Genomic DNA, 18,317 nt, shown 5'->3' on the forward strand with positions numbered 1-18,317 from the left:
GTCCAAAACAAATGTCCTGTCACAACTTACCATTTCTGCCAGTCAAGTTTTTTTAATGCTAAAAAAAAAAATTAAATATAAGGTCTGTTACCAGGAAATGTTGAACAGAATGAACAATTAGAATTCCTCTGCTAACATCACAGGTAATTGGAAATTAAACCAAGTATATAATGCAGCTAATGAAGTATATGTTCTGGTGGTAAAACAGGCAATTTTCACTTATTATCACATTAAAACAAGAAAAGAAACAGGGAAAAGTAAATCTAATTAAAAGATCCAGAGAGATCAGATTATGTGATTATGTTTAGAAAAGTCTGCATGGGGAAAAAAGATCACTGCCAAATGGTCACTGAGCCAATGACTGACCAGAGGAGATGCACCCCCAATAACAAAACTCTACTGCTATTCCTCTAAAATTCCTTCTATTCTGCCTTTCCACTTTCATCTCCTAATCTTCACATTCATACTGCTAGGTTTTCAGAAATATACTGAGGAGGGCCCATAAAGAGCTGCTTAGAGTTCTCCTGGTCAGTAAGCCATGCTTCTCTCACTCTAATGGAAACTTAAAATGAGCATCGAATCTCAAGCAGGCAAAGAATGACTTCAAGACAGCAGCTGGGTAGCTGGGGTATACAGGACAACTCACCTGTCTCTGTGTTTCTTTGGAATTTTGTATAGAATGTAGTACATATATTATCTCTTTTTAAAAATAAACTTTAAAAATAATGTATTGAAACATGATTTACTTCCTCTTCCCAGAGAGCCTTCTCCAAACAATAATTCATTATCAAAAGAAAAAATCTGACTCTTACAGTAACTGCCCTGGTTTACTAGTGTATTAAAACAAAGGTTATGTCTCTTTCTCTTGTACCATCACTTTGAATCTGAACTAAGACTAATACGCATAACATTTTCCCCCCTAGAAAACTGGCAGTTCTTTTAGGAAACACTGCCATGAAGAGAACAATTGCCTTTTAATTATAATCTCAGAAAAACTGGAGTTCCCAAGAAAGAAAGGGGTTTCTAAAGGAAGTTTTGCTTTAAAAATGGATTTATAAATAGGGTTTAAGTGAGTTTTCTCAGCACACTGGTTGATTTACAAAAAGCTGGCATCTAGGCTACAAAGGAACATATCCCATAGCATCAAAAATTTTTTAAACAATTCATCTTGCCTCCCAATTATGGTAAATTCTGTTCCTTGGGAGACTGCAATGAAACATTCCTCCTCCCCATCCCACCCCCACCCCCTGTAGACCTAATATAATATGTATACTTTACAGATACAGATATTAAACACAAACATATACATACATACAAAAGTATGTGCACACATGCATGTGTGTGTATAAAATCACACTCAATACTAGACAAATTTTTCTCTGCCCTAACTACAGACTTCCCTTCAATTTGACAGTTCACTGTGGACCCTTGGAGTCTGCTGAATTTTTTTTTAACATAAGCAATTTGTGTTTTGACTTACTTTATACTATACCTAATAGAATTGGACAAAGAGATAAAAGACAATAATAGCTAAAACTTACTGAACACTTACTATGCCATTTACCTTCCCAGCAACTCTAAGGTAGTTGCTATCAAAATCCACCTATTACAGATAAGGAAATAGGCTTTAAAAATGAATTTATAAATAGGATTAGAGAAATTCAGTGACTTGCTTAGCCAACAAAGCTGGAAAGGGAAAATGGTTGAATACAAACTCAAGGCCTGTATCTGATTCTAGTGTCTGAGTACTAATCACTCTGCCGCCTGCATTTATAGAAGTTCCAAGAGCTGTGAACTTCAAATGGGGGAAAGGGAAAGAAAAATCGGAGCTGGGGAGAATAATATAATCAAAACATTACAAGGAGAAAAATGTATTCTCCTACTTTATATATTTCAGAGATAATCACATCTTAGCAGCACTTAAAAGAGGCAAGATTTACTATCCAGCTATAAAATCTGATTTATAAGCTACCCCTGTCTCATATGCAGCAATTCTGAGGACATAAATTTGACACTACTTTTTTTATTTTTATTTTTTGGCTGCGCCCTGCGGCTTGCGGGATCTTCTTCCCTGCAAGTGGAGTCTTAACCACTGGACCACCAGGGAAGTTCCAGACCTCATTTTTTTTTTTTTTTTTTTTTTAAGGAGCAAGCTGGAGCGGTGGGTATGATTAAAATAAAAATGATCCTGTAAAAAAAGAACTCTAGAAGGAAATCTAGATATACATTGGGAGTGGAGTATCACAGAAAGAAGCTCCTTTAGGAGAAATCTCTCACACATTTCCCTGTCCCTTTGAATGATCTCTCTAATTTCACTCATTTTCATAGCCTCATAACCCAAGAAAGATAGCACTTCCCAATATAGTGACTTCCTCCTATTAACTATATTTAGAAGACTTTCATTTCTAGCAATGACCTTCAAGGTCACACTCTGAACAAACACTTCAATTTTCCCGCTCAATTTACAATCCTTTTGGCTGCTGCCCCTGAAGACTTGAATAAATTGAACGCAGTAGAATAACTGACCAAAACTATTATAATGGAAAATAAAGGTGATTTGTATACTTTTGTCCTCTTGAAAATCAGTGACAGTTCAGAATCTCACTTTCTTCTTTATGGATTTGCCTCAAATAACACATTAAAGCACAGGGCATTTATTCTAAGCATGTTTCAGTCATTATCATCTCCTTAAGAACACAATGACTGGACTTCCCTGGTGGCGCAGCGGTTAAGAATCTGCCTGCCAATGCAGGGGACACGGGTTCGATCCCTGGTCCGGGAAGATCCCACATGCCGCGGAGCAACTACTGAGTCTGCGCTCTAGAGCCCTTGAGCCACAACTACTGAGCCCGTGTGCTGCAACTACTGAAGCCCACGCACCGCAATTACTGAGCCCACATGCCACAACTACTGAAGCCCGCGTGCCTAGAGCCCATGCTCCGCAACAAGAGAAGCCACCGCAATAAGAAGCCCACGCACCGCAACGAAGAGTAGCCCCCGCTTGCCGCAACTAGAGAAAGCCTGCGTGCAGCAACGAAGACCTAACACAGCCAATATAAATAAATAAATAAAAATTTTAAAATGTATTATTTAAAAAAAAAAAGAATACAATGACTATACGGTACCAGTTAATTTTACAGTCATGCTTTAATCCAAGACACTGTCCAGACTGCCAACTAATAATATGCTGACTACATATGACATTCTGTAATGTTCTGTTTTTTTTCCCCATCTTCTTTCCCAGAATGAGGAAGCTAAGTGAACACATCTACCTAGTGGAGTCAACACATCCCATTACAGCAAGAAAGTCTGAATATCTGGTAACAAGTAAGATTTAAAAATTAGACTCAATAAAACTCATTACTTACTTAAGGGGCTTACGTAAGTAGCTTAAGATGTGTTTTGATGAAATGCGAATATTCACAAAGCTAAAACACTACAAATAAATATCTACAAATGGACAAAAGGCACTCCTAAGAAGCCAAGAGTTACTTGGCCCACCAGCCCTAAAATCACACAAAAGCATGCTGCAACATGAACAAAACAAAAAATTTATTATCACACCATTATCTCCCTTTTGATAGTAAGTAATCCCCTGCCAAATGAGAGCCTTGAGATCATTTTAAAAGGGACACTAAGAAATGAGTAAGCCGTGATCTTTCGGTACACTACTGAATTACTATGTACAACAGATTCAGTTTTCAGGAAGTTGCCGAAGAAAACTGCTTTAGGCATATCCTTGAACAATTATCTTTTAAAAGTAATCCTGCAATGATGTGTTAAGTAATATTGTAAATAGATTTAGCTTCATTTGTAGATAAGCTGCCCTCAGAATCACCCTAAAAAATAATGTCTGGCTTTAAATAATGTATACAAAAGAATTAAGTATCTTTGGGACTTCCCTGGTGACGCAGTGGTTAAGAATCCGCCTGCCAATGCAGGGGACACAGGTTTGACCCCTGGTCCGGGAAGGTCCCACATGCCGCAGAGCAACTAAGCCCGTGTGCCACAACTACTGAGCCTACACTCTAGAGCCATAACTACTGAAATCCGCGAGCCCAGAGCCCATGCTCTGCAACAAGAGAAGCCAATGCGATAAGAAGCCCGCACACCGCAAGCAAGAGTAGCCCCCGCTCACCGCAACTAGAGAAAGCCCGCACATAGCAATGAAGACACAACACAGTGAAAAATAAATAAATTAAATTATAAAAAATAATAAAAGTAATAAAAACAGCTTTATTAAAAAAAAGAATTAAACACCTTTAAAAAATAAATTTGCCGTTGAAATATTAACCCTTCTAAAATCATTAATAACCAGCACCACGATCACTATACAATAAAGAAACGTTTGTTATTATTAAGGGCTTACTCTATACCAGGTTCACTATTAAGTGCTCTGCAAGCCCTCTTTTATTTTTCACAACGATCCAACGATAGAGGCACTGTTTATAATCTCCATTTTGTAGACGAGGATACTGAGATGTTTAGGGAGACCACCAAGCTAAGAATGGCAGACCAGGATACAAATCCAAGTCTGGTTGGTTTCAGAGCCCGAGTTTTAACCCCCATGTGTTAGTACTGAAGCAAAAAAAAAAAAAAAAAAAAAAAAATTTCACAGTTACAAAGCACTTTTCTGTTTTTGAGATACTTTCATAAAGAGTGAGTCAACTCTTTATAAGAGGAAGTGATTAAATGCAATTTGGTATGCTGGATTGAATCCTGGAATAGCAAAAGGATACTTGTGTTGAAACAGGTGAAATAAAGTCTGTACTTCAGTTTATAGTAATGTACCAACGCTTATTAGTTTTGACAAAGGTACCATGGTTATGTAAGATGTTAACATTAAGTAAAACTGTGTGAAGATAGGTATATAAGAACTTTCTGTATGGTCTTTGCAACTTTTCTCTAAATCTAAAAACCCGCCCCCAAAATGAGATTAAAAAAAACCAAAAACCTTAGTTAGTAGTAACTGATAAAATGAAAACTGATGATTAAAATTCCTAAGGTGAGAATACACATAAAAAGATCTCCACAAAGTTTATCATAAAGGAAAACAAAAATTGTTTCCTTCCTCTGCAAGAATTTAAAGACCGAAAAGCACTGAGATGGGCACTTGCCCTTACAACAGAGCAGCCTCCAATGATTCCACTTACTCAACACTCCGATCCTGCAGAAATTACCAGCAACTCATCTTTTAGTACCAAATACAACATTACTTACTTGGGGCATCCAGACACAGACTGAGTGAACATGCTACCTCCTACATCATTCTTACCCAGTGCCTACCACATACTGACACTCTCACACATGCCTAAAATTCTACCAGCTCTGGTACTCCTTTACGGACGCTGGGCATGAAGAGCATTACGCATTTCTAATTTCGCTTCTGTATAATATTTTAATTTTATAACTCTTCTATTTATTGATATATGTTTAGGGATAACAGAATTCATATAATTAAAGTACTAAATTAAATGAGGTCAGTAATAGACGATTTAACGTTGCCCACGAGGACAACAAACATATTCTGACAAAAATCCTTCTCAAATTTACAAAGTGATCTAGAGAGACTTCAGTTTTTCAACATTTATCATCTCAGACTGACAGCAAACCACCACAAACCTTCTAAAGACTAAACAGAAATTACAATAATCAGAAAGTACGTCACGTTAGATCTGTTTCTCAAGAATAGCTGTCATTTATTAAGCATTTACTATATGTCAGGCATTATTTAAATTTTTAAAACAAATTAGTCCTTCATGTTGTTGTAGGGGGCTCCCTGTGCACTGCAGGATGTTTAAAGTATCCTTGAGCTCTACCTACTAGATGCCAGTAGCAACCTTCCCATCAGTTGTGACAACCAAAAGTGTTTCCTGACAATGCCAACTGTCCCCCAGGAAGCAAAATTGCCCCTAGTTGAGAACCACTGTCATAATCTCATGTGGCTTCTACATGCTGGCTAGCACATGGTTAAAATACATACTTTTTCTGAGAAAAAAAATGTTATTTTTCATAAAACAGCTTTCCAAAATAAGTTCATATTAAAAGAAGCTGCAGTTTAACTAGAACCATTGCTAAAGGCCATACTGCGCCAAGTTCTGAGAGCATGCTGCTTGTGCAGAAAAACCCTCAGCAAACAAAAATATGTTTCTGGGGGTTTTTTTTGTTTTGTTTTTTAAACTAATTCAGTAGTCTGTGCTTTGACAGAGAGGACAGAGCAATGGAAGAAGGGCATTCCCAGGGGCAGTTCTCAGAGTGATGGTAGAACTGAGAAGGCTTAGAAGACAAGATCAAAGGGGCTAAGGCCCTGAGCCAAAGGATTTAGGAGACCTGAGCTCACAAACAAAAAGCAAAGTACATGTGGTGGGGCTGTCAAGAGAGTCTCTGGAGTGGCAGACTCTGGTGTAAACATTAACTGAAGTTGGAATACCTCAAAACGCCTCTAAGAGAGAAAAGAAAAACTGCAGTAAGGAGGGAAAATCCTAATGCATGGGCAAAAGCTAGAGAATTATCACTATCACCTAAAAGTGTATCTTTCTTGCAAATACCAATTTAGTGAGACAGAATTTTCAAAACTCTGATTATTTGTGAAGAAATCACAGGAGCTATTTTCCTCTCGTGCCAAAGTGCTTCCTCATTCTGAATATGTTTACTTTCAAAATAATGGACTAATAAATCTGCGTCTGGAAATAAGTTTAGCTTTAATTCCCTCAGAAAGATTTTACCATATGAACCTGTATAGCTATCAAAGGGATCAGAACCCTTTAAATTAATATTGTAGCAATAATGTTAACCTTTGCCTAATGCCTACTTCATAATCACGGCAGCAGCGGCCATCATCTCATGAACTCTCATGAGCCAGGCACTTTCACAGATGCTTTTTATGCAAGAGCTCAATTAATACTCTTAACGACTCTCTAAGATGGTACCTCTCACTCTACAGAAGAGGAAACAGACTCAGGGAGGTTAACCTAGGACTTAACAGTGAGAATTTTTTTACTTCAAACTATCTTTTCTCTTTCAAATAGTATTTCATGGAAAGTCAGTTTTAACTAAAGTATAAAATGGTAAAAACAACTGCAGGAAAATGAGGTGTGTGAGATTCCCCCATAAAAGACAGGAAATGAAAATATAATAAAGTCCTATTACTTGTAGCAAGGCATACTGCCAGGAAGCAACCTGAAGGTCAACATAACCCCAAGAGTAGTCAGATTTTTATCAACATGTTACCCTCCAATTTCAAAGTAATTTCTCCAGATGTTCTGGTGCTTTCACATCTTGGATGCCCTTCTAAAGTGAGGTACAAGAAAACTACTAAGGCAGAACACCCTAGAAACATTAATTCCTTTTGCAAGAGGTTCTGATATTTGCTGGTACAGTGCTGCCACCATGTGGAGCAACTTCTGAAAAAGTGGAACAAAATTCCCCCTCAAGAACAGTAAAATAGGACTCATACCCATCATCAGATTAAGAGGATTTCGAGGATTTCCATATTAAGACAGTTCTCAGATAATTAATGCCTTTATCCGTTCAAAATTGTAACCATTTTGAGAAAACGAAACAGTTCTAAACATGTTGTATATATATACTCATGAAGGCAGTGACCAGTAATGGGTATTGGGACTCAGACCTAGGTTAGAATCCTGGCTACATTACCACTAGCTGTATGACTTTGGGATTATTCTTTAGCCTCTTCGAGTATACACTGCTTGATCTCTAACATGGAATAACTTCTTTCTTTTTTTTTTTTTTTTTTTTTTTTTTAGGTAAGAAGTGTATTTATTTAAGGAGAAACACACTCCACAGAGTGTGGGCCATCTCAGAAGGTGAGCAAGGCCTAGAATAACTTCTAATTCAGAATAACCTCTAGTTCAGAAGATATGAGGACTATAAAAAACACTGTAAGTAAAAGCATCTGTCACTGTGCCTGACACAGAATGCACTTAAATTTAAACTTCCCTTTTCTTAATGACATTAGGAAGGTCATCATTAGCCTTAGGACCTTCTCAGATGTTTGAGTCACTACACCTTACATCTACCACTAGATGCTGGAATTTACTTGACATTCTTGCACTCATCCATTTCTTATCAGCAGCATTTGACCCAACTGATAAAAGGAAAATCAATGATCTAAAGACAGTTGTAATACTTTTGGCAAAATAACAGGACATACAGTTGAGATGAAAAGTATGGGTTCAAGAATGAAAGTAGGCATGTGGGTATATGTGTTGGTTATCTCTTAGTCCAAGCTTTTCAGTTCTTCACTTAAGTAACAAGAATGAAGAGCTCAAAAAATGATTTGAATGTATGTAAAATAAGGCCAGGACAGAGTGAGGCAATCGAGGTATCCCACTCTCAGGCTTGTGCAGGTAGAGTGGGCACCTGAGAATGAATGCCTCCTTAAATTCTGTATCCTGGGCACCTTGCTAGCAAGACGTCAAACAATATCAGGGAAAAGTTTTGCTACTAAGAAGTCTGACAAGAATAAGAAAAATTTCCTATTTAGTTAGAGGGGAGTAGGTCCAACAATTTAATCTCTAATGCTGACACCTGTTCTAGGAAAATCTGTAATAAAGATACAATAAAACATAAGGCATTCCTGAAACAGTTTCTCACAAACCTACCAAGTACCTTAAATTTTCTCTAAAAGTTTTCTCAAAAATACTTAAGAAAATCTCCCCAAGTCACCTCCTGATTTGTTGTATAAAAACAGGTTAAGAATTATTAAAAGCATTATAGTTTACTATAATATCATGATACATTAAATTCAAATAGAGACCCATTCATGTGCGGCCTCTTTAAATTACCTATATATAGATAGGGGATGGGGGAATAAAACAGGTAAAACAAACTGGCATATATTAATAATTATTGAATCTGGTGATGGTAGCTGAGTTCATTTTTTCATTTAGTCACTCTAATTTTGAATACGTTTGAAAATTCCCATATTGAAAAGTATAAATAAATAAATGGCAAACATATACTACTTGAGTACTATGGACTGGACAAAAGCCAACCCTTCTACTACAATGAAAACTTGGAATAAATCAGACAAATTAGGCTTGTTCCAGAAATTGTTCCATTCTCTCAAATGATTTGGATAAAGATCTCTAAGTGCTACGGGGGTACCAAAAAAAAAAAAAAAAAAAAAGCCTTTACTAAACCCTCAGTTAGTCCCTTACCCCTGATGATCTAATTTTACAGGTTCTGTTTGAAAAATTTACATTAGTGTAAAGATGCCTTTTTCTCCCTGAACTGGAATTGCCTATATGAGCTAGAACTCATTTTTACCTCACTCCACTCCACATTCATAGCCCCACTGAATATTTTAAAAGTTGACACAGGGTACATGATATTCTGCTCATCTGGATGCCCAAAACTTGGAGAGCAAAGCCCAAACACTTTCAATCTTCTCATCTGTCCTCAGGTAGAAAATTTCAAGAACATTTGCTCAAAATAACAAAGTGAATCAAAAGCAATGTCAAAAATACAACTTAGTACCAGCTAAACATTCTAAAAACAGATACTACTGCCTTATAAATTTATTTCTTTATGGAATTTTTAAAAAGGTGACACACAGGGCTGCTTGAGTGAAAACCATAGGGTTGAATCTTCTAATGATGGTGGTGATTATACCCTGTAAAGTCACGGTTTAAGCATATACACCCACATCACTTCTATGCCTAGAAGGTGGCTAAAAGAATCCTGATAGTAGTTAGAACAACAGTATCTTTTTTAAAATGTGGCTTACTTCATTTTTTGACCTTGATACTAAGTTTGAAAGATAATAAATAGAAGCCAAGGTTACCCAAAGAGTAAGATGAACCAAATGAAGTATCAAAGCAGAGAGCGATCTGAGCAGGTAATTTGCAAGTGAGACACGTCTATTTCACAGCAAATCCAACTCTCTTTTTCAAAAAGTTCAACAGTGAAATATTCAGAGGTTATCCACTGATTAGCTCAATGTTATTCACCTCCACATAAAGAATGCCTTAGGCAAGAAAAGGAGAGAAAGTGGCTAAATTCCTCCATCTTCTCAGTAATGATACTTAATGACCAATCACTCAATTCAAATGAACTTCAGTTACTAGCAGAGCCAATGTACCACTCTGAGACTTACTCTCCTTCATTATATAGGCAAAATTAAAAATGTCAATAGGAGAAATAAAAGGTCCCAAAACTTTAAGGTAAAGTTTCTTTAAGAAAATGATGAAAGAACCGGTTTGTTTCTGAGCAAATACAGGGGTAAGTATGATACAAAGATTTGCTTTAAGACCCTTGTATTTTAGATACATGCACCCCAATGTTCACAGCAGCACTGTTTACTACAGCCAAGACATGGAAACAGGGACTTCCCTGGTGGCGCAGTGGTTAAGACTCCACGCTCCCAACGCAGGGGGCCCGGGTTCGATCACTGGTCAGGGAACTAGATCCCACATGCATGCCGCAACTAAGAGTTTGCATGCCATAACTAAGGAGCCCGCGAGCCGCAACTAAGACCCGGCACAACCAAATAAATACATAAAATAAACTAAATTTTTTTAAAAAGTCTAATCTTTAAAAGACAAAGACATGGAAACAACCCAAATGCCCATCAACAGAAGAATGGTTTAAGAAGATGTAGGGGGTGTGTGTGTATATATACACACACACACAATGGAATATTAGCCATAAAAAAGAACAAAATATTGCCATTTGCAGTAACATGGATGGACCCGGAGAATATGATACTAAGTGAAGTAAGTCAGACAGAGAAAGACAAATATTATATCACTTACATGTGGAATCTAAAAAATAATACAAATGAATCTATATACAAAACAGAAACAGACTCACAGACATAGAAAACAAACCTATGGTTACCAAAGGGGAAAGGCGGGGGATAAATTAGGAGGCTGGGATTAACATATACACACTACTATATATAAGAGAGATAACCAACAAGGACCTACTGTATAGCATAGAGAACTATACTCAATATTTTATAATAACCTATAAGGAAAAAGAATCTGAAAAAGTGTGTGTGTGTGTATATACATATATATATATATGAATCGCTGTGCTAACACAATACTGTAAATCAACTATACTTCAATTAAAAATAATTTTTAATAAAAAATAAAAATATTAACCTAGAAAAATTTAAAAATAAAACAGAAAAGCAACAGGATTTACTGTATAACATGGGGACAATATTCAGTATCTTGTAATAATCTATAATGGAAAATAGCCTGAAAATACATATATATAAAAAACAGAATCACTTTGCTGTACATGTGAAACTAACACAATATTGTAAATCAACTATACTTCAATTAAAGAAAAAAAAGAACACTCTTGTATTTTAGTACTTGGTTTTCAGCTCAGAAACATGTAGGGTGTGAGACAGACATCTGTGGGACACACCGAAGTCATGCTTCACATAGCTAACCTATGGCTCAATGTCCCAAAGATAAAATTTATTTTAAACATGCTTTTTAAAGGGACCCATTTTAAATACTGCTCTCTTATAAACGCAGAAACATATTACCATTGGATTTGAATCTGCTATGAGATCCCGCAGAGAGTCCAGAAATCCCTGATCTTCCACCATTTGGGCATTGATGTCATGGAGTTTTGCCACACAGACTGCTGCTGTCTTCCGAACATAGGGATCTTCATCCTTTAAGCACTTGCGGAGGGGCTCACAGAGATATTCTGTAATCTTGTCCACCCGGATGCACCCCATGGTTCTGACTGCCAAGGCCCGAATCAGAGGATTGGGATCTTCACAGTCCTATAAACAACAATCATTGACAACTACAGGTGTACATAAACCAGAAAACTGAACAGTCTGGTTTATATAAGCAACAAAAGAATATTTAATTAATGTAGGCTTCCAGTTTCATTCTACATCAGAACCCACATCTCCCATACGATTCCTTTCCTAAGTACCATAGTTGCCTATTTAAGAGTTTAGGCTAGGAATTCATTTAACTGCTTTACATACACAATGAAGAAATGCCCTGTAGGATTCATTCCAGAGCTGGGTAGAAGCTTAGATAGCTGGTGTTACCATCCCCATGGCCATTGTTGGACCTGCACTAAAAGCAGAAAAGGGCTTTGGGCTTGTATTCTGGTACAGGAAAAAATCAGAAATTGGAAAGATATGTCCCACTCCACAAATATTAAGCAGGGAGAAAAGAGGGCTGGATATCTGGGGCCTGCAGCCAAGAAAGCAAAGGAGAATCTAGAAGCTGGTTTGGGCCCAACATAAGTTCCTTGCGCGAAGCAGCAGACAGGGCCCTCTGAAATCCTGATTAACATACATTCTCCTTTCCTAGCAAGTGCCTCCAAATACAGTACAAATAGAACACTTACCAAGAAGGAACACCCCTTAAACTGCCCTATATTAAAAAATTTCTTTAAACATTATAAACCCATGCACACGCTAACTTCCAAAAAATGTAAACTAAATTCTTTCCAATGATATCATCCATCTATGAATCACCAGAGAGAAAGAATGAAATGTTATAATGATTCTGTACATTGTAGCTAAACACAGAAAAAGAACAAAAATTCCATGAGAAGGAAGAAAGCATGTTTATTTTCCAAACAATTTAACAGAAGCTGATTTTAGAAATGCTGTCTGATTTTTGCTTTTAATGTAGACTAAATTCCAGGCAGAGGAAAAAAAAGTAAACAAAACAAAACAAAACAAAAACCCTAATAAGAACAACCTTATTATTGTGTTCATCAAATCTAATGATAGGAGAATTCTGACTGGATATCCAATAATATTAAGCACTTTCTTTAATGATCAGCTGATTAAATGATTTTTTCATTCTTAAGATGTTTGCGATTTGCTTTAAAATCATCCAGTAGGAGAGGAGGTGGGGGTCAGGAAAGCATGTATGGAGAGTTTAAGTTAAACAAGACTGGCCATAGGTTGGTAACTACTGAAACTACAAGGTAGATATTTAGGAATTTATTATACTATTCCCTCAACCTGAATATGTTTGAAAATTTCCACAATTAACAAAAAAGTTAATCAACTATTGTAAGACCTATTCAATAAAACAAAATTAAAAGGTAGCTCCTGTAGTTTCCACTACTTCTGAACCATAAGCATAATTTCTACAAAGATAAAATAGGTAAAGCCCCAGGTTACTGACACTACAATGATATGCCCAACCTTTGTCAGCCTTGGAAGATAAAACAGTGAGGCTTCACCTGGCTTTCTTCTCCCACCTGGCAAAGATGCACCAAGCCCAGCTGACAGAAGGCTCACCATATGGTCTGAACTGGATGACAAACTCTGGCATACAGAATGCTTAAATCATGAATATTCCTACTCAATGGCTAATACTTCTCTAGAGGCCCTCTTTTGGAACAGAGGTTGTTTATTTGCAATGCAGACACTAACCATACCAAGAGACACTTCTGAAAAGGTTTTCTGAGGTAGAAGAGACTGTTCTTGAGTCCCTGGGAAAAAGTTACCTTCACAAAGCTATTGACAGCCATGATGGCCATGTCTGGCTGACTCTTGGCATAGTTCATCAAGTAGAGATACACGAGCTTCTTTAGTTCCAGGTTGTCAGTCTGCATACAATTCACTACATCTGGAAAGAGAGAGCTGAGAAAAGAGGAAGGGAAAGTGAACAGATGTTGGTGCCAGGCTGTTGGACAGAACACAAAGAAACAGCCTTAATTTAAAAAGTGATTTGAAAAAAAAAAAAAAAAGTGATTTGATGTGAGGACAAATGTCCACTAGTGATAATACTTACCACAGAAATTAATTACTAAAGAATTTATAATAATGGTCCCAAGAAGATGTCTAAAAATAGATTTTTTAAAAACTTTTTACTATGAAAATTTTCAGAGTAGAGACAGCAGTTTAATGAACCCATATATCCATCACCCAGCTGCAAACAAATACTGATACATACCCGATCTTGTTTCATACACAACCTCAACCCACTCGCCTTCCCCCAGTCCCTACCCCATCTAGTTGCTCTAAACAATTTCTAAACAAATCCTGGACATACATTTCATATATAATATTTTAGTGTATATCTTTACAAACTTTTTAAAAAATCACTATGTCACACAAAAAACCCGTAATTTTTCATATCAATTCTTTGCAGTTCAAAGCACTACAGATGTTATGCTTTTTAATGCACATATTCTTCCATCCCTGACCAGTGGGAACTCATTTGGTTAGTTTCCTTATTAAAACAGTTCTCAAGTAATTAGGGCCTTTGTTCAAAATTTTAACCATTTTCAGAAAATGAAACAGTTCTAAACGTGTGTGCCATGTACACATTTAAATTCTATTGTATATATACACCCATGAAGGAAGTAACCAGTAACAGGTATTGGGACTCAGACCCTAGGTTAGAATCCTGGCTACATTACCACTAGCTATATGACTTTGGGATTATTCTTTAGCCTCTCCAAGTATACACTGCTTGACCTCTAACATGGAATAACTTCTAATTCAGAATAACCTCTAGTTCAGAAGATATGAAGGCTATAAAAAACATTGTAAGTAAAAGCATCTGTCACTGTGCCTGACATAGAATGCACTTAAATTTAAACTCCCCTTTTCTTAATGACATTAGGAAGGTCATCATTAGCCTTAGGACCTTCTCAGATGTTTGAGTTACTACACCTTAACATCCACCACTAGATGCTGGAATTTACTTGGCATTCTTGCACTCATCCATTTCTTATCAGCAGCATTTGACCCAACTAATAAAAGGAAAATCAATGCATTTCATATTAACATAAATATTTTAAAGTAAAAATCTACCTATTTTACTTATTTTTTTAAATTAAGATGACATTGTTTTTATTTTTGCCAATCTCTTTAATGTCTACTTTAAACAAAAACAGCTGGATTCTCACATGTGCTCCTGCATTCAACCTGTTGTAGAATGTTGTTTAGCTGAAGTGTAAGAAGAAAATCCATCTTCATACACGTATATAAATTGGAAAATGGAGGAGTATTTTAATAGCTTTTTCATATAACTGGATGTTCTTCTTTGATACATTAAAGCTAGACAAATGGTTGTTTTTCTTTTTCTTTTGTTTTTAGTCCACAAATGGTAGTTTCTTAAAAGTTAGGTACAATATGGAATCTGAAACCATATTGATAAACTTTCTGTACTTGGTTGCACTAAAATCCATTCATTTATCACTTATTTTGAATGGATATTTTACCCATGCATAATTTTGTGATGTATGCACTGGTCATTTGGAAAATATTGGTTCAATGAGTTATGTAGATCTTCTCTATGGTGGCATATTTCATTATACAGCAGCAAATAATCACATTCATTAATTTCACCACCAATCTCATCAGAAAAATCTCTAAGTATTGGGAAGCTGTCAAGCTCACGATGGGAGATACAAGTTTTCCAACACTCTAATTTTTACTTTAGAGTCGAAATTTATCTACTGTCAAATTTTTTCCCTTGAAGTGACAGGTTCACTTTGTTCATTTTTTATAAAATGTCTCCCAAATATTGACGTCTGATTAACTATAGTTCTGTCTGTCAATCTTTCTTTCACAAAGAAATGGTGTTCCCAAGTCAAACAATTGCGCAAGGGCTTTTTTTCAAGTCAACCGTCACACTTTGCTATGCAGTAGACGTACTTTATGCCTAATTCCTATTTCATCACACAGAATATTAAAAAGACCTGAACTCAAGGTTCAAGGTTCACTGAAATAAATTTTTAGTGCTTCATGCAGGACAGTCCTAAGTGAAACTGCCCTTTTTTCCTGCAAGCACATGATGGTGAAGAATACAATGACTACTTTTACAGTTTGGCACCACTGCCTTAATTCACACTAAGGCACCAGCCATGCAAATGTCAACACAGTGAAAAGGGTAAATAACACCTAAGTAAGTATTATTACAAGAATAGCTTTGACTTCATGGATTTCATGGAAAGGATCTCAGGAATCCTCAGGGGCCTGCAGACAAGCCTTATTTATTTCCAAATGGTCTCCCTAAATTACAGGAAAAAAGGGAGGGGAAAAAAAAAGACCCTTTGGATTTTGTTACCACTGATTTTCATCTTGAATTCAGCAATTAAAGGCAGAGTTGTAAAGTTGAGGGCACTGGCTTGAGCCAATTAAAGTACACATGGGCTTCTTCGTCTCAGTGTATTTTTATCATCTTCTAAAACTACCTCAGCAACAAATTTGTAACTGTGTCAGCTCTCAGGAGGTTTTATGCTAGATCTGTATGCAAGTGAAATCAAACTCGTTTCACTCTTAAAAAAAACAAAAAAAACTTAGTCACAGAGTTAATATAAAAGCAACTACACTTCCTGATGTTTCCAGTGAGACAAACTCATTCTTATACGTTCTGACTGTAATAGCTTTAAATAAAAAGCAGTGAAAGCCATAGAGTAAGAGTCTAAAATGAGCAAAGCAGAAGAGATTACCCTTACCTAACATCTTTCCCCACAGTCATAGCAGCAATCACTTTCTTCACAGCCTCCTTCCTCTTTTCTTTCTTTTCATTGTTGAGTTCAGCCTTTAATTCAAAGATTTCTCCTAAAAGACAACAAACGGGTGAGGTCCCAGGATCAGAGAACTAGAGCAGAACACTGTACTATGTAGCAAGTAACACCACAACAGCTGACCAGTGGCAGGGCTGCAACTGAAATAAGATTATTTAAAAATTATAGGATAGGTACAGTTCGAATCCCTAGAATATTAACCAACCCATTGATAAGGATGCTATTTTGGGGTTATGGCCAGAGAGGAAGGTGTAAGCCAGATCTCAGGAAGCAGAGAAGTGGGAAAAAGGAAAGATACCTCATGATATCTTACTACGATGGGGCGAGAACAGCATCTGAGGGATGATCTCCCGTCAGAATTTCAAAGTCCTGGGAAAAAAATAAATGTAGGCAGGAAACAGGTTCACAAATCAATGTTTTCAAACCAGAAGAGACTCCTCATTCACCTACTCTCAACTCCACAGAGAACTGAGGCTCAAAGGTCACCAAGTGAGCAAGTGACAGACCTGGCCTTAGAACTGTTTCTCCCGACTCTTTAATCCAGAGTTTCTCAACGTTGGCTACACACTATTACCCGGGAAGTATCTAGAAATGCCAATGCTCAGGCTCCACTCTGGACCAAATAAATCAGAATGTCAAGGAGCAGAACTCCTACGTTCATTTTTTAAAGTTTCCTCAAGTGATTCTAATGTATAATCAGGGTTGAGAATCACTGCTCTAATTAGTACTTTAAGATGTTAATGGGCTTTAAGGCCCTATCCTGTTCAATCAATCTAAGAACAGAAATAATAATCCTGAAGCTTCAAGAATGGTACAAACCAGAGTCATTTCTAAAGGTACAATCTTAAATGACTGACTGCTCAGGCCCTGCACCGTGAAATGCCAGGACTGTCACCACTATTTTAAGGCCCAGGCTCACCTATTTCAGAAAGCAGGAGCTGAAATAAGAAAAAAGGTTAACAACTCTCAAATGGTTTTAAAAGAAAGAAGAAAATATACTATAAGACCACGAAAAAGAAGTTGACTATTGTCACTTCAACTTTCCGTCTACAGTATTGCCTCATTTTCTTCCACCTTTATGACTGTTCTTGATGTTCATTTTAACCTCATTCACCAGTACAGAAATAGTGGGGGCAGCAAACTAGGTGATCTGCTGAAGCCTCTAAATGGGAAGGATGCACTGGTAAGAAGCACAGAAGTTGAGCACTAAAAAAGCTTGTTACATCAAAATCCATTGCTAACAAAGCAAACAAACTGTTACAAATATCACCCTTCTATTTGACAGCTGCAAAAATAGCACAGACAGAAAAGCTGGGCCCTTTAAAGAGTCACTGTCCTCTTCTCCAAGTCCTCTGCTGCCAAATCCAGCTCTTAGGGTTCCCATCATTTACTTCCAAAAACAGTAAAGGACAAGCAGCACGGTTTCAGAAAATCTGAATTGTGAATATCAGCAGGAGCTGAAGAATCAAAACAGGATATAACTGAAATTATTCCAACTCCAACAGCATAAATTTAAAGAATATGCTCCAGTGGCAGTTCTGGTGGGTGTTACAGGAAGTAAAAGGAACACAGTCTATCCATTTTTTAAAATGTGGTATTTATCCAGCTGTGATTCATCTGTAAGTCTCAAACCTTTATAAAAATCCCTGAATTAAAAAAAGGTTACCAGGACCCATTATAAGCGAAGGTTTGAAAAATTAGGTGAGTTTTTAAATTACATCTTTTTGTGTTATTATAGAAACATCTTGGTCATCAAAGCACACAAAATGTTAACAGAAGAAATAAATACGTTTCAGAATGAT

At 36.7% G+C, this 18,317-nt stretch overlaps 1 protein-coding gene across 5 annotated transcripts in view; it reads right to left on the bottom strand.

The window, feature by feature from the left end:
- Positions 1 to 18,317, bottom strand: part of AP2B1 (adaptor related protein complex 2 subunit beta 1) — a 116,037-nt gene that overhangs the window by 84,176 nt on the left and 13,544 nt on the right. For all 5 annotated transcript variants that reach the window (XM_068531074.1, XM_068531073.1, XM_068531072.1 and 2 more), the window contains 3 exons: positions 16,444 to 16,549; positions 13,480 to 13,615; positions 11,531 to 11,776 (listed from right to left, as the gene is read on the bottom strand). In XM_068531074.1, the coding sequence (XP_068387175.1) occupies positions 11,531 to 11,776; positions 13,480 to 13,615; positions 16,444 to 16,549 (488 nt within the window). The remainder of the gene's footprint in view (positions 1 to 11,530; positions 11,777 to 13,479; positions 13,616 to 16,443; positions 16,550 to 18,317) is intronic.

This window comes from Eschrichtius robustus, chromosome 20 (genome assembly GCF_028021215.1).
Source record: "Eschrichtius robustus isolate mEscRob2 chromosome 20, mEscRob2.pri, whole genome shotgun sequence".
In the NCBI taxonomy this organism is placed as follows: Eukaryota; Metazoa; Chordata; class Mammalia; order Artiodactyla; family Eschrichtiidae; genus Eschrichtius; species Eschrichtius robustus.